The sequence below is a fragment of the Peromyscus californicus genome, unplaced genomic scaffold (assembly GCF_007827085.1).
Source record: "Peromyscus californicus insignis strain IS unplaced genomic scaffold, ASM782708v3 Scaffold_18__1_contigs__length_77618521, whole genome shotgun sequence".
Taxonomy (NCBI): domain Eukaryota; kingdom Metazoa; phylum Chordata; class Mammalia; order Rodentia; family Cricetidae; genus Peromyscus; species Peromyscus californicus.
Genome location: NW_026294480.1, coordinates 34,741,016 through 34,760,898, shown reverse-complemented (window position 1 = coordinate 34,760,898; position 19,883 = coordinate 34,741,016). Strand labels below are relative to the sequence as shown.

The following is a 19,883-nucleotide window of genomic DNA, read 5'->3' as shown; positions in this document are numbered from 1 at the left end:
CTAGTCTCATATTAAGGCTATCGTTATTTTTGTCTTTATACGCCTCAGTATTGTTTGGCTTGCTATAACAAACACACATCACTACTGTTATTTCAAAAGATTGAACAAGCCACTTAGGAAAATGAGAATCATAGGCAAAAGTACTTCTGCACTTTAGAAGTGACTGAAAGTCTCTTTCCTCGACTCCTTCCCTTTCTGCCTTGCTTTCTAGAAGGTTCTCACTTTCTTTTCCGCCGTCTCTTGCCTTTTCCATGCAGTTTAGGTCAACATGGGGCTGCGGCTGTATGTTTTGTTGCTTGGCTTTGAGCACCCCATGCCCTCATTAACGCTAGTCTAAGGCTTCCTGGACCAGTGGTCAATGCAGGTAAAGCCTCTTATGAGCCAGGCTCTATTTGCCATGTCACTGGGCAAAGAAAGATGACACTTAGGGTGCACCTGTGTAGACTGCACCCATGTCCACCTCTGCTGTTCCCGCTAAAGAGATCCTTCTCATGTGGCGTGAAGACTACTACAGGCTGTGGATGAAGTGCATGAAAGTGGAGGGGAGTCCACAGAGAGCAAAGGAAACAGTCGGAGGGAGAGGCAGAGGAGGCAGAGGGCCGGGCCACGCAGAGAAAGGGACCACTCAGCGACGAGACCCAGCGACGAGAGCAGAGCGCTCCAGCACGGCGTGGACAGCGAGGTGGCGGGGAGAGCCGAGGGGGCGCGGAGGCTGAGCGCCCAGCACTCGGACCCCCAGATCGCAGGAGGCGCCCAGAGACACCCGGGCTTGGGACCGCAGGGTCCGAGCGCACATCGCACGCACCTCGGGGATCCTGCGCAGGGCAGCCCGCGATGAGCGAGAGCAGCCGCCTGTGCTCGGGCTACTACAGCCTCAACCGCAGCTTCGTGGAGCCCTTCCAGTGCCCGCGGCGCGGCGACGGGGCCGCGCTGCTCTACTGCTGCGGCTTCGCAGACCTCAAGTACTGCTGCAGCGAGCCGGGCAGCTACTTCCCCTACAAGCACAGCTACATGTGGAGCCTCAGGTGGGCAGGGCAAGGCAGGGCGGGGCAGGGCAGCGCAAGGTGACCCTTCCGGACCTGGGAAAGTGACCGGTGGAAGACACAAAGCCAGAATCAGGGAGGTCTCCCAGTGCGCGTTGTAGTCAGGTCCTTGTGCCAAGGCATCAGGCTTCTGAATGGTCACTCTGCAGGGCACCCTGGAGACCAGTGGGCACCCCTGTGCGTCCCAGCCTACCTCGGGGACCACTGCTTGCGCGACAAGCTGGAGGCTCCACTAGCAAGACTGGAGGTTTTAATTCCTCTTTAGGTGTTTGTTCATTTTATACATTTGAATGGAAAGGAGGCTTCTTTGGAACCCCCGGGGTTAAGGTATTAAGGACTAGAGGAGTACTTATGTGTCACTGGGCAGCTGGAGTCCTTAAAGTAAGCGTGTGTGTGTGTGTGTGTGTGTGTGTGTATGTGTGTGTGTGTGTGTGTGTGTGCAGGTGCATGGCTACAAACTGGGCTTTTACAACTCGCTCTTCTCAGAGGTTCGGACAGTGTCACTGCCCAACCAGGCTGAAGACGGAAGAGCGAGCTTGACTTGCTCTGACTGCTCAGGCAGCACGGCCTTTCTGGACACCCTTCCCCTACACCTGCACCGTTCGACCATTGCTAGACGTCAAGAGGCTTTACTTTCAAAGGCACGTCTTTCTTGCTTCTTTTTCCCACAGTGGGGCTTTTCCTTGTTTCTGTTAGTCCTTATGCAGGTCTTTTCATGATGAAATGCTCCGCTTCAAAGACAGCAAACTTTGAAACTTTAAACTTGATTCTTTTCTTTAGTCTACAGAATGTGTGGGATCCTATTATAGAAAAGAACTTTGATTCCCTCCACCATAAATTGTGTGTGTGTGTGTGTGTGTGTGTGTGTGTGTGTGTGTGTGTGTGTGTGTGTATGTATGTACAGCACTATTGTCCACTCTCATCATGATCCAGAATTTGGCCAGATCAACAGCAAACTTATTGTTTGAGGCAATAGAACAGATACTACTTTTTTTTTTTTTTTTTTTGGTTTTTCGAGACAGGGTTTCTCTGTGTAGCTTTGGAGCCTTTCCTGGAACTCACTTTGTAGACCAGGCTGGCCTCAAACTCACAGAGATCCACCTGGCTCTGCCTCCCAAGTGCTGGGATTAAAGGCATGTGCCACCACCGCCCGGCCAGATACTACTTTTCTATTTTGCAAACTTCAATAAACTCTCAAAAAGACTGCCTTCCTTCTGGGAAGTCAACGGATCAAGTGGTTCTTGAGTAGAACAAACTTGGCAGAAAATGATACCAACTTATTCACCATAGATTATTTGCAGGAAGAAGTGATGTTCTGCCCTGTTATTTGGGCTTCTCAAGACTAGCTTGGTAATCCATCTGTGAGTGTTTGAATGGCAGAAGCACCTCCAACAGAGACGGGCAATGCTCAAGTCAAACTCAGTTGGAAACGGTGCCCAGGATCTTCAGATCTCCCACGGTGGCAGGCAGAAGAGGCCATAAAACCTTCATATGGTTTGTGAGAGCACGAAGAAGGGACAACCTGCTGGGGTCTACCTTCATCAGTACAAAATGAACAGTTAGTTCCGTGTCAGGGAAACAGAAAAATCACATTAACTAAGGGCATCAATCGGCAACATTGAACCAGGGGTTCCTGTGAATTTCTGAGCTCTGGAAACACCGCAGGGAGGTAAATTTATTAGAGCTTCATTTATCTTCTATTCTTTGCTCTTCACCACTAATTTAAAATGCTCCAAGTGCAAAAAAAAAAAAAATGTTAGAGAGGTGTGGTGATATATTGTGTACCCTAATAAAAATTCCCTGAAGATCAGAGAACAGAACAAGCCACTAGATTAAACATAGAGGCCCAGCAGTGGTGGCACACACCTTTAATCCCAGTACTGGGAAGCACACACGCCTTTAATCCCAGGAAGTGATGGCTGGGCAGAGAAAGGTATATAGGGCGCGAGGAGACAGGAACTAAAGGCTTTTCAGCAGAAGCGTCCCTGTTAGCTAGAGGCTTTTTCGGCTGGAGCCTTTCGGCTGAGGACTCAGAGATATTGAGTCAGAGGATTCGTGGAGTTGGTGAGGTGAGCTGTGGTGTGTTCCATTGTCTCTCAGATCTTTCAGCATTTACCCCAGTTTCTGGCTCCAGGTATTTTATTAAAAGACCATTTAGTAATTCATGTTACACAGAAGCCACTAGCGTTGGTATTGAGATTGCACAGCTACCAGAGAAAGACAGCCATAGCCACCTTGAGGCAAGCGAAGGTGCCAAGTAGGAGAATGATTGCGTGGATAGGATGGCAAATTCAGACACTTTCCAAGGACTGGCAAAGCAACTGCTCTGGGAACCCAGGAAGAAGGATGATTCTCCCTTTCCAGTGCCGGTCCTTTCTTTTCTTCCCTCCTCGTCTAAACCCCTAAATTCAAAGGGTCCCCTTCAGTAACCTTTGCCAGGACTTCAGAAAATGAGGCTTATTGGGCAGGGCCATTCACGGGTGGATGCTGAATAAGTATGTGTGGAAATGACCATTTTAGGAGACTCGTGGCTCCCCATCTTTACATGGAAATCTGCAGGCACATATGGAGCCATGGCGCAGCATTAACATGCTCTTTGGGTTTCCTCCAAATTGTGTATTGTTTTAAAAACCTTGAACATTGAACATTCATGATGTATATGCTGGATTACATCAGACTGACAAATTTTCACTTACTAAATCACTTTTTAACCTTGAAAATTATTTTCAACAACCAGGTTCTCATTTCAGGAGTCTGTCCAAATACCTCACCTATCTGCTTTGTGCACAAAGTGATACTAAATGGGTTACATTTATGTGTCTGTGTCTAGGAAGGTAGAACTAACCCTCCCGGACACAGTTTGCAGGAGGCAAGGTATGAGGGTTTCTTTCCTAATCCTATGAGAGGAAAGGGTAATCAGAATGGCAGCCTCCAAGTTCAAATACATAACTCTGTTTGGACTGTGATGTAAAATTATCTAGTCTTCACTATATGCAGGGCTGGTTGGGGCAGAGTCAATGTTAATAAACCAAGCACAACAATCTGGAACTTTGACTCCATGTTGTGTTGCCTATAGCTCAGGAGACAATCTCCTGTGAGCAAGGGTGTTTTATCTCCTCAAATCAAGGCAGAGTAAAGTAAACAGCCTGTCACCTTCAATACTGTTCTTTCTCTCAAAGCAGTGATGCTCCAGGCATCTCTGATCAAATTCTGCCCCCCCCCCCACTCCTTCCTTTTGGTAAAAGTCAAGCTTGCCAAGGGCCTAATCCCTGAGAGAAAGCAGAAGCCTGAAGACATGCCAAGAAGATAATGAAGACTCCGATCATTATTTTTCAGTGATGTGCATTCCAGTTGCTACAGGCAGATCAATCGTGAGTTAATTGGTGTTTACCCTCATCCGTTGAATATTTTCTACAAGCTAAACACACGTAAATACTTATTCACAACACTATGGGGAAACTGACTGAAGTCTGCTCGTGAATAGCCTAACATCTAATTATGGCTGTTTACACAAGACTCAAGAGACACGCGTCTGCATACAGTTCAGTATGTCGCTGGTTTTCCAAATTCCCTCTCTTATTTAATAGTACCAAGTGCACAGGTTTTTATGAAAACTGCTACTTCAGTATCTAGCCATATGTGTAAGCACATAAATGAATTGCTCCAAATGTGGTGCAGAGAAAAGGACAGGAAAATCTCAGACTTGGAAAGTGAATTTCATATACATCCTGTGAACAGCTTTCTTTTAACTAAAGTCTCTTCTCTTTTGCAATGGTTGTGGTTTTGTATATTAGCACATAACATCTTTCATATCTATCTCTAAGTGAGAAGTCTTACATCCCTGATAAGTGTGTTTCCTGACTCTTACAGAAGCAAGTATTTTCCTGTTTAGTCTTTCATTTGTGAAACTGATCATTCTAAGGTGTGGTAGTAATTTGATTAACTTGACTAATTGGACTGGTATGTTTATGATGCTCCTAGAGAATCATGCGACCTTTGACCTGTCTCATAGATGCCATACTAGTAATAACATACCAACTTTAAAGGTCCTGAAATACAATAGACAGACTATGACAGGAATCCGGGATGGAAATTTCAATCGTTTACTGTTTGTAGGAAAACAGAATTTGGCTCTGAATGAGTGAGAGCAAGAACAAGCACTGGCGTCTCTGGTCCCGCTTGAACGCACAGCAGTTTGGATGACATGGCGTCTTTCTGTTTCTCCAGCATCGGCGCTCTGGTTGGACTGGGAATCGCTGCCCTTGTTTTGCTGGCCTTTGTCATCAGTGTCTGTGTCCTTTGCTACCTGTTTCTGTACACAAAACCTCAACGATTAGACAACGGCCTTAAACTTCAGCACCTAGAGGCAGCTTCTACCCTAGAAGGTAACCTGAATCTACTGTTTGTAATCAGGTACCTGTACCATATCTCAGCTGGGGGACAGAGTCCACACTGTTAAGATTGAACGTTCTTTAAAGGTTCAGTTTACGGTGTATCCTCGAAAGACTTCACGTTGAATCAGCCTTAAGTGACGGGATACTTCAGGGGAATTGTGTTCAAGAAAAACTAGCAGACTATAAATGCCCTCGTGGGAAACAAGTCAGCGGGCCAGTACCTTCATTCCCTTTTAGTTATCAACACAACAGGTATCCTCTTGAAAAAAAAATTACATTTTGGTTTTCTGGAGGAACCTAAGACATCAAGTACATAAAGCAACAGCATGCGCAGTATGCCCTTGACATTGGTCCGTCAGTGGTCAGACTGGCTCCTCGTGTGAAGGGGGCATCTAAAACAATTCAGAGGTTTGCAAAAAGCCTGAAAAACAAGTAGAACATTCTTAGCTGTTGAATAGCCCACAAACTAATTCTATTGGTGTGTGTCTATGTGCACAATGTAACTATAAAGTAGAAAGCAACTTTTATGCATAATTTGTGGACTCTATATTTTCCTAGTGTTCCAGTCATAAAGCAGTATATAGATATCAGCTGCTATTGTTATAAAACTATCAAGATTCTGTGAAAACTGATTTCTACTAGTGTATTAGGAAACACCAATCATGAATTTTTGAAAAGTGGGTATGCACAGTATATTTTAAAGAATATGTAGGTAATAATACATAAATTTAGGATCTATGTTGACATATTTAGAATAGCATGTGTTTATTGCTTCCATTTAAAAAGAAAAGGAAAATCTTTCTTAAAATATGAAGGATTTCTCTGTATTTTAGCTGAATGATGGAATCTGGCAGGTTTATGAAGTACCTGCCCTGTGACCTTATCAAATATGTCACCATCACCGTGTGCCTGCATTAGCTGTAGTCTCCTCTGAGGAGAAGGAGAAGAAACTCCCCAGCCCCTCATGTCCTCTTGTCACAGTACAGCAGGACAGATCCCTCTGGAGTGCTCTGCCCAAAGCACTCATAACAAGGGGCCAAACTGACAGGCTCCGAGCTGAATTTAGTCCAAGTGACTTTGACTCAGTTTCTCCACAAGCACAAGGGTGCGATTGATTGGTGATTATCACATCATCAGACTGTAAAAGTAATTATTGTCTCATTTGCTTAGATGATTGAAAACCATGGATCGGAATCTGTTCTATGCCCAAGAATCACCTAGGGAGGGGCCATGTTAAAAACACAGCTTTGCTGGGTGGTGGAGGTGGACCCCTTTAAACCCAGCACTTGGGAGGCAGAGCCAGGTGGATCTCTGTGAGTTCAAGGCCAGCCTGGTCTTCAGAGCGAGATCCAGGACAGGCACCAAAACTACACAGAGAAACCCTGTCTCGAAAAACAAAACAAAAAAAAAAACCAAACAAACCAACAAATCAAAAAACACCCCCCCCCAAAAAAAAGCAAAAAACAAAACAAAACAACACAGCTTCTCAGCCCCAGCTTTTCTGACAAGCACCTCTTCTTTTCCCTCTTCTTCCTACTTTCCATAGCGTGGTCACGGCGAGACTATTCAAAACTAAGGCACTCCTCAAACTTCAATGTTTCACCAACCCTCTAGATGGATACAACTCTCCACCATAACCTTTTGTGGTCAGCCTTCTAGGTCCTTTTTTTTCTAACCTCCTTTTCCAAACCACATTGAGCCCTTTGCCATTCCTTGAGCTTCTTGATGAGGGCCTTGGCACATGCTGCTACCATTTCCTCGGACATCTGTGTGACTTACAGTGTCTTTAACTCTTTCCTGAGATGTCCTTTTCTCAGGAGTTCCTCCTCATGCGCATTCTCAACGTCCTTCCTGCTCTTGCTAGTCAATGCCCGCCCCCCCCACCCCCGACCCCCCAAGCATTTACTGCTAACACACTACACATTTGACTTAACTATTATTTATCTACTTATCTATTTGTTATCTATAAATTTCTGACATTCTGACTGAAAACTAAGCTCCAGCAAAGTAAGAAGTTCTGTCATGGTTGTTCACGGTGATATCCCAGGTGCTTATCACACGCAAACATTCCTTGAAGGAATGGACTTGACTAGTCTTACATCTTTATTGCTCTCAGGACTGTATCTTGGAATCACTGACCAAGTACGGTCATTGCTGCAGTCACTGAACATGCATTGAGTGTGTCTTTTATGTAATTCACTGTGCTCAATCAAAGTGGTCATTTTTCCTGGTTTAGCTCAAGGACCTTTCGCAAAATTTTATTTCATGTTTGCACTGTGAACCCAGAAGCAGAATTACTGGCATGTCGATTCAGATTTGGCATGTTTCTTGCTATTTAGTGGATACAGCCAGTTAACGCCCTTCTTAGGACGTTAGATGACACTGCTTACTTGCAATGACATCTCCCCACGTTGTTCCTCACGAAAACGTTGTATCAAGGTAGCAAGTTAACTTAATAGACCTTTCCAGAGTCTGGATATTAGAATGCAGCCTACAAAATTTAAAGTAACCAGTGCCTAGCTGTTGCTTTCAAAGGATGGAATTTTGGTCCTGTGGGTTGATTTTTTTTTTCTTTTCTAAATCATAGTACAGAGCACAAAACAAAAATAGGTAATCCGTTTGCTATTGGAATAGAAAAATGGGTTCCTCTTGCATCGACCCTTTGAAATGATAATTAAACATTGTGCACTTTATTAAATATGAGTGTCCCATTTCAGTGTTTCCACCACCTAGCTAGAGTTGCTGTTGTTCAAGCTGTGGGAAAGACAAGTTAGGGGTATTATTGCATTTAAGAAAAGTGTTAAAGATTGGAAACATAAGGAAATGTTTGCATAATTAATCAGGCTTGTAAGTATATCTGAGAGAAAATTGATTTCACCAGTTACAAGCCTTTTATTTCAACACTATCTTCTCTTAAAAAAATATGTCTGACATTATTTTAGACTAATACCTAACATTATCTCTTTTATTTTCTGAAATTCTGATTACATAATTCCCCCTCCCCCTTTCCTGCCTTAAAACCCTCCCACATGCCTCTCCTTGTTCCCTTTCAATGTCCTCTTTTCTCATTAATTGTTGTTACACACACACACACACACACACACACACACACACACACACACACACTCCTAAATACATGAGTACAACCTACTCACTCTGTATAATACTACATTAACTATGTTTTCAGGGCTGAACATTGTCATTAGATAATCCATTGTTGTGTTCTTCCCTGGGAAAACTATTTAGATTAATTTTTATAGTGGAGACTGTTTTCATTATAGATAATTTGAATGGATCACACAGGAGGAACTCTGTTCTTTTACATATCACAATGAATAGAGGGACAATGGTATAGGTCTAAAATCGGCTAATCATAGATTACACTGCCCAGACTTTGCCTCAGCCTATTTTCATTCCATGGTATTTCGATTTTAAATGTGTACAGCTTGAGGCTTTACAGTCTTTGAGTTGATCTTGAAAAGGCAGGTAGGTCTCTTCTGGCCATGGCTGCAGACATTAGTGGCATAACCTCTATTGTCCACCCTGTACTGAGCACCTCTCACTGAGCGATTGGTGGGCTTTTACACTGTTTTCTTCTTTTTAAACTTTTACGTTTTGGGTTATGCACATTTCAAATGCCAATACTCAGAAGAATGCCGTGGCTTGTATGGTTGTGCCTTGGACACTAAGTTGCCAAGCAAAAGATGCCTATGTGAAGACAGTCCTCACCATGAGGGCTCATTTCAAGGTTGTGGGAGGATATTCATGGAGCCAATGATGGAGCAGTCAGAGGGACGATGTCATAGATCACCGCTTCTCAAATGTTTCCACAGGGAAGGTCTTACAGCCTTATCAGAAATGAAGTCACGGCCCCAGAGCTCTCAGGGCTAGAGTGGGAAAGGTCTGTCTTAAACCTTCTGAGTTTCAGCTCTTAATTGTTCCTGTTGCTTTAAACTTTGTGGGTATTTTCAACTGACCGCACGGTGTAAAGCTTGCTCTTCTCTAATTATGACATTTGTCACCCAGACCTAAGCAAAACTGCTGCTTCAGAAAGATAAAGCCTGTTCACCCCCAGGGTTTGAGTAGGTTTGAGTAGGCCCTGTGGAGGGGATGAGGACTGATCAATGACAGGGACTCTGAGAAACGGTGTGTCTGATAAAACATAGAAAGGCAGTATTAGGAGAACTGGTAGGAGCGATAATACAATTGTATAGAAATAATAAACACCCGCAAGCTGGTATTAGCTGGTCGCCTTGGAAAAGTGGAAAATAGAAATGAATAAAGGTAGGTAAATTAGCAGTAAGATACGGTCACATAGGCAGAAAAACAAAACTGCCTATGGAATACTGAGAGAGTATATTGGAGAAAAATCACATCATCATTTATTGTGCCCATGAGCAAAAGGAGTCTTAGGGTGACTTGAAATGGTTTTGTGTTTCTTCTTAGAAGATGCTCTTGCTTCCTCAGAAAGGCGAGTTTCTTTCTGCTCATGTTCATTGTAGAAACCCTGGAAATCCTGAGAAAGAAGCAAATGCTCTCAGCACAGATGTGGAAGGTGTTAGCACCGCAGTAGATATCCTCCAGGGAGGTTTTTCTATGTATCCCTAGATCACATAGAAAGCAAAGTGGGAAACAGCGGGACATGGCAGCCTAGGTCTGATCCCAGCACTCAGGAGGGTGAGGCAGGATGGTCACAAGTGTAAGGCAAGCCTGGGCTATATGGTGGGATTCTTCATACAGTCTGTCTGTCTGTCTGTCTATCTCCCTCTCCCCCCTCTCCCCATCTCCCTTAAAAACAAAAACATGATCGTTGCATCTTTCTTTGCCAATAAGCAAATGCCTCTGTTATCATTTAACCCATTTATTACTTCACAAAGCACCATGACTTTTGCTGTGGATACAATAAGCATTTTTATATCTCTCTGCAGATTTACTGATGGTTAAGATTTTGCTTCGTTTAGTTCCATCATTGGTACTTCTGCATATTTTCTGAACTCTATGACTTTTAAACTATAAAATCGATAACACTTCCTAAGAACAAAGATACTTCCTCTCTTGGGTGAACCCTGCCCCCACACACATCCAAGTCAGCAACCACAACATTGACACAGCAACATACACTCTGGGGTTTATATTCAACTTTTCCAATCTCGGGTCTGGTCCAGAATGACATTTGCATGCTTTTATTTCTTGTTTCCTTTAAGCCTTGGCCTTTCTTTTGCTTTTTATTCCCTTGACAGTTTTGAAGAGGAAAAAAAAAAGCCAGATGTTTTGTGCAGTGTCTCTCAATTTCTGCTTGTTTTCTCATGATTGGAGAGAGAGAGAGCATACACTTTTATAAGAGCATATGGAAGGTATAGTAGTATCAAAGTACCACACACAGACAGCACACAATCTTGGCTGACCTGATTATTAGTAACGGTAACATGATTGTAGTGAGGTATTTGAAACCATGAAAAAGTATCCCGTTCCTCTGTGAATTTTCACTCAATCACTGATTGTTTTGACAACTGTTATTATGATGACACTTATAAATGACAATTTTCCAACTTCTTACAGCTTTTAAATTTATGATTTCATTGCTCCCCTGTTATTTTTCTTAGTTCTTTGTGCCACTGAAACAAAATAGTTTAGACTGGATAATTGATAAAGAAAAGAAGTTAATTTTCACAATTCCGGAGGCTGGGAAGTTTAAGATCTAGATGACTGAGTACTGAGTACTGAGCACTGAGAGCTGATGTCTGCTTCTCAAACAGTGAGTGCCGTGATGTTGTGCCTTCTCACGGAGCAAGGAGAGAATGGGCAAAAAGAAGCCGGCTGGTTCCCTCCACCCTTTTGTAGGATCGCTAACTCCACACAGAAGGGCAGAACTCTCAGGGTCCAATCACCTCCTAAGTGCCTCATTGCTTGATAATGAATACTTGCCAGTTTGATTTCATATGCCCTTTAGAGGAACACATGCATTCTAACCGTTGGATTGCCTATTCATTTTAATGTTAGTATGGACTTGCGGATTTTAAAATATTATTATTGTTGTTTATTTTGACCCATGAATGACTTTACATTTGGCCAGTGGTCATTTTTCATTTGATTTTTTTGGGGGTGTATATGTGTATGTAGTGTATGCACACTGCTAACCATAGGATTGTCTATTCATTTTAATGTTAGTATGGACTTGTGGATTTTAAAATGTTATTGTTGTTAATTTTGACCCATGAATGACTTTACATTTGGTCAGTGGTCATTTTTCATTTGATTTTTTGGGGGGTGTATATGTGTATGTAGTGTATGCACACTGCCTGCAGAAACCAGAGGGAGACACTGAGTGTCTGTCCTGCTGTATCAGATTCTGCCTTCCTTCCTTCCTTGGATCATGGTTTTATTGCTGAAGCTGGAGTTAGGCTGCTGGCCAGCAAGCTCCAGTGATCCTCTGGTGCCATCCTCTGTAGTGCTGGGATTACTGCCATACACAGGACCTTGGCTTCTTACGTGAATGCTGGGATCCAAACTCACATCCTCATGACTGCATAGAAAGCACCCCAAACCACTGAGACATCTCTCTTGCCATTAAACAAACTCTCTCAAATTGTATCCCATGCCTGTTTGCCCATCATTTGGGGAGCACTTTTTTGTTCTTGTTGTTTTCCAAGACATTTGGTACTTTTCTTGTTCTTCCACTGCAGCCTACCATTTCTTCAAGAAGCCTGGTTCATTTTAGTTGGTAACAGTGTTTAAGTCAAGTGTGGATACCCCATTTTAATTACCATAATGACTTCCACTTCCACCATTCTCTTACAGATACATTGAACAACTAGGTATTTTCTTAGCACAAATCCTTAACAGAATTCCTGATCTGAGTGTGCACACATATCAAAAGATGTGGGTATAGTTTCTACCTACCCTCCAGAAATTACTATTTTACACTTACTTACTTTTCCACAATCTTTGTGGCTTTGGGTATTATTATTTAAAGATATCTATTTTTATTAATTTCATAAAGAATAGTATTTTTCTGTCTTTTTGTTTTGGTTTTTGGAGATAGGGTTTCTCTGTGAAATAGTCCTGGCTATCCTGGAACTCACTCTGTAGATAAGACTGGCCTTGAACCAAGTGCTGGGATTAAAGGCGAGCACTACCATTGCCTGGCAAAGCATAGTATTCTATTTCAAATTTACCTATCAGGCATTTTCATGTTTGCCATGTTTTGTGGCACACTGCTTATTTTTTATATATTTTTTTTCTATGAGGACATTCATTCTTTCATAGATGATGCAGGTTTTCTTCTGTTGTATTTATATATGTATGCATATTTAAAGCTTTAATAATTCTACAGAAACAAAGTAGGGACTCTGGTTTTTTTTTTTTTAATTTCCAAATGAGTCAGTTGTCCAAATATCTAGTAGTCTATCTTTCTAATGTCAACCTAAATGATCACTTACCATAAATTGTTATATATACTCAGGTCTGTTTTTAGACTGTGTTCTGTTAAATTATTCATTCTGGTTATTCTTAAATTATAATAGACTTTAAAATTATTGCAGTTATATTACCTTCCTTCCTTCCTTCCTTCCTTCCTTCCTTCCTTCCTTCCTTCCTTCCTTCCACCAAGCTTCTTTTAAGAATGTCTTGGCTTTTTGTATGTAAAGCTTAAGTTTCCAAATGAACTTTTGATCACACTCTAAAATTTTGAAACAGTTAGGTGATATTTTGATGGTTTTAGAGTAAATTTATAGATAAGTTTGGGAGTCACTTTACGAAATACTTAATACTTGTGGGGAAAGGTGCTCAAAATTCATTAAATTGGACTGCTGACTCTACTCAGTAATACTTTATTTCACGAACGCTTTTAAAGAATTCATTGTGATATTAGTGGAAAAAGGGATAATTTGGATTTACTAGCATAAAAAGCCACTGATGGAGTCTCTTGGAAAGAAAGATAATCAATTGACAAACGCCTTGATCACTGCCTGTAGCCGTGTCTGCGAGACTGTTCCGAGAAAGTTAAAGCTGACCCCACCACAAAACAACAGAATGACTTAGGGGTGTCCATTTGACATTGTTTTCCAACGCTATCCAGCTAGACCAGCAGCCAGGAGCTGCTTAGAGCTCCGGAAGAGCTTAGAAGCTAGGTTAAGCTGGATGAATAGTGACAGGAAAGCTCCACCACAGATCTGCCAGGTGGCCAGGGGACAGAGACCTGCAGGGGTACCCAGTATTCTTTATCTGTTTTGAAATGCCTGTCAAGACCCAAGTGTACAATTACATGATAAGTTGGTCCCTGAGGACCAGCTCTGAAATACATACAAGTTTAACTGTTAGCAGAACAAGTGTTTGGCATTGCTACAATGACAATGAGCAGAATGATTTCGTTTGATGAGCTGGATTTAAATTTTGCCAAAGGTCAAAGCTTTAAGGGCCAGCTTATGATATTCAGGATTAAAGGAAGGCTAAGATTTACTTATAGTAGCCAGACTGAAACGAAGTAAGGGTGGAAACATGAAAGCTCGCCACCAGGAACTGAAGGGGAGAACTATGATGGTGGGTCTTGGCAATTCGTACTCAACTAAAGAAATAGGAAGTAAATAAGAAAACCCCTCCATGTGTAACAAATCCTTGGCAGTTCAATGGCATTACAACTTTCTTACTTAAAATCGAATCCATGTTGTAGCCTGTGATAGAAGGCTTTATCCCTACCTGGCTGGATAAGAGATTAGTTTCTACGAAAGGAAAACCAGGGAAAACAGGTTGCTGAGGTGGGCCCTTCTCTTAAAATGGTCCCCAAAAGATGTTAGGGGACGCTGTCATCACTCAGGCTCCACTTGCTGTTTTTCTGCATCTGCAATTACTTTAAACTGCTGGAGGGAAAGCCATTGAAAGTGCTTTTGAATTTTTACCGGAGTAAATTCTGGAGTGTTCAGGTGTTTACAACCAATCTTTCTTATTCGAATAGGAAATTGCTTTGGATTTAGAAGCCAACCTAGGAAATTGTCTTGATAAGCTAACATGTTTAGAAGGATCTGGAAGCCAAGTAAATAATGAATCAGGGCTGGGGAATAAGGACTTTTGCAAGTGCTAACGACAGAGAATTTTTAACACTGGAATGTATTTTGATAGCTGTACAGCTCAAAGAGCACTAGTCAGTTTTGATGAATTCCTCTAGCTTTTGCCACAGAAATACATAATGGAAACAAAACCTGCCAGAATGGAGACAAGTTATAACATCCAAATTATTAGGTTAGAAAACAACACCCAGAGATTCCCCACTGCTATAAAAAACACAGAACCTGTATCGATGAAGTAGGGGAAAGAAAGCTTTGAAATTTTAACTCAAATATTATGAATTTAAATACGTGAGCATTACTTAGGAAATATGTAGGAGTCAATAAACCAACGTTAGGTTTTAAGTTTTCAGAACTGCCCCCCACAACACCCCACATTGAAGCCTTTGTGTTTTAAATAAATGCTGATATAAGATACAAGCACAGTAACAATCCACAGAATAATGATCCACTTCTCCTTTGTTAGCTCAAATGCTGGTGGGTAAAGACCACATCCCCCAGCCCTTGCTTATTATGGATTTATATACAGTGTGTGAATTGGATTGTGGAGTGAATTGGATTGTGGAGTGAATTCTTTTAAAAAACTCACATCCAAATTGCTTATGGTGGCAAAGCCTTCGGATTCTTGAAATCATCATGATTGGCTTTAATGCAGTTTATTCTATTTGTGTATAGAGTAGGGACAGTCACATTTTCATTAAGTGACCCTGAAATTGTTACCTCTTTGTGAAATGTGTGCTTTTTCATAGAGGCATGGAGAAAAGATCATAGAAATGAAATTCGTATTCCTGTGACTGAGTATCTCTCTTCGCTTTCAGAACGAATGGCTCAAAGTCATTCTGAAAGGACTTGGTTCTCACCCATCAATACAGTATTTTCAGAGCTATTTTCAATACTATTATAACAATTCAAGCACAAATGTTGAAAAGACAAATTCTGTCACAAGTTTGACTAATTATTTCATTTGGTCTTCTGTATTTGCAGGCAACTTAAATAGAAAAACCAAAGGCCTCATTTCAAATGCAGCATCAAATTCAACAAATGAGACAGTCTATGAAGCCGATGACGTAACTCAAGAGAAAACAATGGATACAACACAAATCAATATTGCTTATTAGCTAAAATTCCTGTTTTAAAGCTTACTGGAGAGATGGAGCATTAAGAATAAAGAACGCTTTTTATTTTATTTGGCTTTTTGAGAAGGGTCTTTCTACATAGTCTTGGCCATCCTGGGACTCACTATGCAGACAAGGCTGGCCAGCTCACAGAGATCTCCCTGCTTCTGCCTTCTGAGTACTGGTATTAAAGGTGTGTGCTACCACACCTGGCAAGAATGCATTTTCAATCAGCTTCTAACATTGCTTTTTCAATATTTGCCACTCACAAAGCAAGACCAGCTGCAGTTTTAATTAGCTCATTTATTTAAACACTCTCTAAGGTTCTGATGAATGTTTTTTGTGCGTAAGTTTACTTTGTCAAGTTTCTGTATGACATGAAACTATGCTATTTCTTCAAAATAAAGAGTTCAACAATGACAGAAAAACAAACCAATCTCAGTGAAGCATAATAAATGGGCTTGTTTCATTACCAACATTTCACAATTATTTAATACAGAATATAACTGCCATAAGAGATAATAATGGGTAAGTAAATCCTGGGGGGACTTGTCTCATAAACCAAAGGCTCTCAATTCTCTTAGAAATCTATATTTTTGAAGGATTTTTTTTGGGTAACTAGAATATATTACCTTCATAAAAGTTAATATTCAATGTCAAAGATTATCAGTGTATAACTTGTAAAATGAGTACATCCTGTATTTCGAGTATACAAGGCAAATCCTGTTGGTACATTTCCTGAAGAATGTATGTAATGAAAGTTATAAAAGAAGTAAGTTTGAATGTGAGCAGTAGGCTTGACTGGACCTTCGACACACTCCCTGATGAAGAAGCCCACCTCTGGGTTACCCAAGGAAAAGCCATGCCCCCCACCACCTTGTACCAACTGATGCATCTCTCTGCAACTCACAAGCATTAGGTGCTTCATAAGTTGACATAAAACATTAAAAGCAAAAAGCTTTATTAAACTGCGGCTCATCTTAAATACTGGAAAACATCTTTCAAATGATTTCTTTAGGTTTCATAAATATTCAGTGTAGTTCCATCTAATGCTACCATCTAACATATAAAAACAGTTTCAGCTGCTTATATCTCAAAAGATTTTTCTTCATAAATATATCTATTGGGAAAATAGACATAGTTTTAAAAACAGAATTCAATAGAAAAAAAAAGAACTAGAGCCTGTGTTACTGCACACCTCTGCTGGGTAAGGCTTCACAGCTGGAGATTTGTCTTTCAAAATGCGCTGAACATGGCTTCTTTAGTCTGATATCAAGAAGGAATGCTTCCTGGTTCTTGTGCATGCAAAGCTCAGGGGTAGAAACTTTTCATTGTGTCTATCAAAATGATGGGTTTCTCTCAGGCTAGCATTAAGTTTTGAGGGGATGGAAATGTTTTCTTACTTGCAGTCTGGTACCACTGACACCAATCTCAGTGGCTACTGGGCACCTGAAATGCAGCTGATGTAATGGAAGTGATATGTGTTTATTATTTTATTTAAATGATTACATTTGGCTTCCCTATTCAAATAGAATAGCTTCACTAAGGTTTAAATATTAAAATGCTAGAGTGTCTCAAAAAATGCTAGAGTGTAATTGAAGTATGAAAGTTCAGACATTTTTAATTATAAATATGATAGGTTTTATTTTTCTTTTAGATCAGAAAAGCAAAGAAATTTTGTTTATTTTGTGCAGGCTTCAAGCTTTTATGGACACTTTTGATCTTTTCCAACAACTTTTTAAAAAAGAAGCCCCAGATGCCAGGCAGCAGTGGCATACACTTTTAATACCATCACTCAGGAGATAGAGGCAGGTGGATCTCTGTGAGTTCGAGGTCAGCCTGGTCTATAGAGGGAGTTCCAGGGCAGCCAGGGCAACATAGGGAAACTGTCTTAAAAAACAAAAAAAAGGGGGTGGGGAGGAGAAAAAAGAGGAAGAGGGAGGAGGAGGAGAAAGATAGAAGAAGGAAGAAAGAAAAGAAAGAAGAAAGCAAGCAAGAAAGAAAAAGAATGTGGGAGGCCAGCCCCCACATTTTACAGGGTTCCTATGAGGAGGAGAGAGGAATAAGGAATTTGTAGCTAGAAAGATAGCAGAGATGAGACAGGCAGAAACACAGGATAGCTTTGGGAGGACCTGGGTCAATACCCAACGGCCCCTTCTGTCTCTTCAAAAGGGCTTTTTATAACAATGCCAAGGGGTGGGGCAAAAGACTTCCCTCTTGCTAGATCAAAGCATATCATACAGCCAAGTGCAGACAGACCCTTCCAAACACCTGGTAACCATGCACATGGTCAATCCATCCCCTTATGCAGCCCTGCTGGGTAAAGCAAGCTCTGTGGGCTACCACAAAAGAAGGAAGGAAGGAAGGAAGGAAGGAAGGAAGGAAGGAAGGAAGGAAGGAAGGAAGGAAGGGAAAGAAAGAAGCTCCGGAATATGTGTTGCATTGATATAGAAGAGTCAGTAACAATATTTCTAGACCATCTCAGGTAGATGTCTGTGTAGCTAGAGTTTTCCTGGTCCTGCCTGGCCCACAGTCAGGACAAATTTCTCTCACCCGCCAGTCCTGCAGCTGCTCAGACCCAACCAAGTAAACACACAGAGACTTATATTACTTAAACTGTTTGACCTAATGGTTCAGGCTTCTTGCTAGCTGTTCTTATATCTTAAATTAACCCATTTCTATTAATCTATAAGTTGCCACATGGCTCATGGCTTACCGGTATCTTAACATCTTCTCATGGTGGCGGCTGGCAGCATCTCTGTGACTCAGCCTTCCACTTCCCAGAATTCTCCTCTCTCCTTGTCTCGCCTATACTTCCTGTCTGGCTACTGGCCAGTCAGTGTTTTATTTATTAACCAACCAGAACAACACATTTAACATACAGAACATCCCACAGGATGTCTGGGTGGAGTGTTTAGTCAAGGCACGAACAAGTACAGCTTTACTTTCTTTGCTGAAAGACAAGGGAAGGGACCATAAATGGCACAAAGAAGAGGAAATTAAGACTGCAGCCCACACTCTCCCTATCTGAGAAAAGGCAAAATGGAGCCGCACATGGCTGTGTATACCATAAACAGTGTCCAAGGAGAGGGATCCTTGACCCCTGCTGTGCCGGACACTTAGGAAGGAGTTGAAGGGAGGGGCATGAGTAAAGTCAGATGACCCTGACCTTAGCAAATGGGGTTACTGTCACCTCTGTTCTTAGACACTGAACCTAGTACCATGATTAGCCGGCATCCTTGACATGTGGCCTGCAGAAATAGCTCATCTTTAGGTTACCTGAGTGGACCAAGTGATGTGTCTTTCTGTAACAGTGAGCAGTGGTGCTTCAAAAATTGAGACAAAATATTAAAATCAGGAAGCCTTATTTAATTATGGCACAGTCTATACATTTAAAATATATTTTAAATTATTTATTTGGGCTTCACCAATACTCACATAGTTTTAAGCCCATCAAGAATAAAGTGAAATTAACAAATCACATTTTGAAAAAATGTACATGCATATAAATGCTGAGAAGCATCTGATGGTACAGTAAGGCTTTTTTATTTTATTACTTTTTTGGTTTTAGGAAATATAAGTGTAATTTATAAACAACAGAGCATAAACCCCTAAAATTATCTTCTATGTGCACTTTTTTTTTTTTTTTTTTTTTTTTTTTTTGGTTTTTCGAGACAGGGTTTCTCTGTGGCGCAAATCACTTGGTAGCCCAGGCTGGCCTCGAACTCACAGAGATCCGCCTGGCTCTGCCTCCCGAGTGCTGGGATTAAAGGCGTGCGCCACCACCGCCCGGCCTATGTGCACTTTTAATGACAGCAACTTCATCTTTTAAAAATTGTAGAATTATGAAAGAGATGAGACCAAACCTCAGCAAAAGCCATTTCCTTCCTTAAAACGCTGTCATGTCTCATGGCTTAGAGGGTAAAATCTATGCTTACAAACCCGGAGCCTATGGCCTCCTTCTCTTGGCTGCAGGAACCTGAAATGGTGTCTGTTTTTACCACTCAGCCTTACACAGGCACACTAGCCCTGCGGGGCCTCCATTCCTTCGGGCACACAGTTCAACTCACGTCATCGTTTTCTTTCTGCACAGAACTCCCTCATCAAGAACTTCCCGGGCTCCTCTCGTCAACCTTAATAACATAAAATTCAGGTGTTACATTCTCTCAGCAGCCCCTCTAACTGCTGTAGACTAAGGCAGCGTCTGTATTTCTTGCCATGCATCTTGGGGTTCATTACTGCGCTCACATGCCTGTAGTTCTCATGGCACGT

General features: G+C 41.6%; 1 protein-coding gene across 1 annotated transcript; it reads left to right on the top strand.

The window, feature by feature from the left end:
• The first annotated feature begins 396 nt into the window (after positions 1 to 396).
• Positions 397 to 16,083, top strand: Shisal2b (shisa like 2B). The gene is made up of 3 exons (XM_052743233.1): positions 397 to 1,025; positions 5,271 to 5,428; positions 15,481 to 16,083. The coding sequence occupies exons 1-3, from the start codon at positions 835 to 837 to the stop codon at positions 15,612 to 15,614; spliced, it is 483 nt and encodes a 160-aa protein (XP_052599193.1). The 5' UTR covers positions 397 to 834; the 3' UTR covers positions 15,615 to 16,083.
• Positions 16,084 to 19,883: the final 3,800 nt, after the last annotated feature.

What these genes read in the sequence shown, in the direction of transcription:
- Shisal2b (XM_052743233.1), top strand. Translation starts at nt 835, where the DNA reads ATGAGCGAGAGCAGCCGCCTGTGCTCGGGCTACTACAGCCTCAACCGC. An exon ending in AGCTACATGTGGAGCCTCAG is followed by an intron (nt 1,026 to 5,270) that starts GTGGGCAGGGCA and finishes CTGTTTCTCCAG; the next exon opens with CATCGGCGCTCTGGTTGGAC. An exon ending in GGCAGCTTCTACCCTAGAAG is followed by an intron (nt 5,429 to 15,480) that starts GTAACCTGAATC and finishes CTGTATTTGCAG; the next exon opens with GCAACTTAAATAGAAAAACC.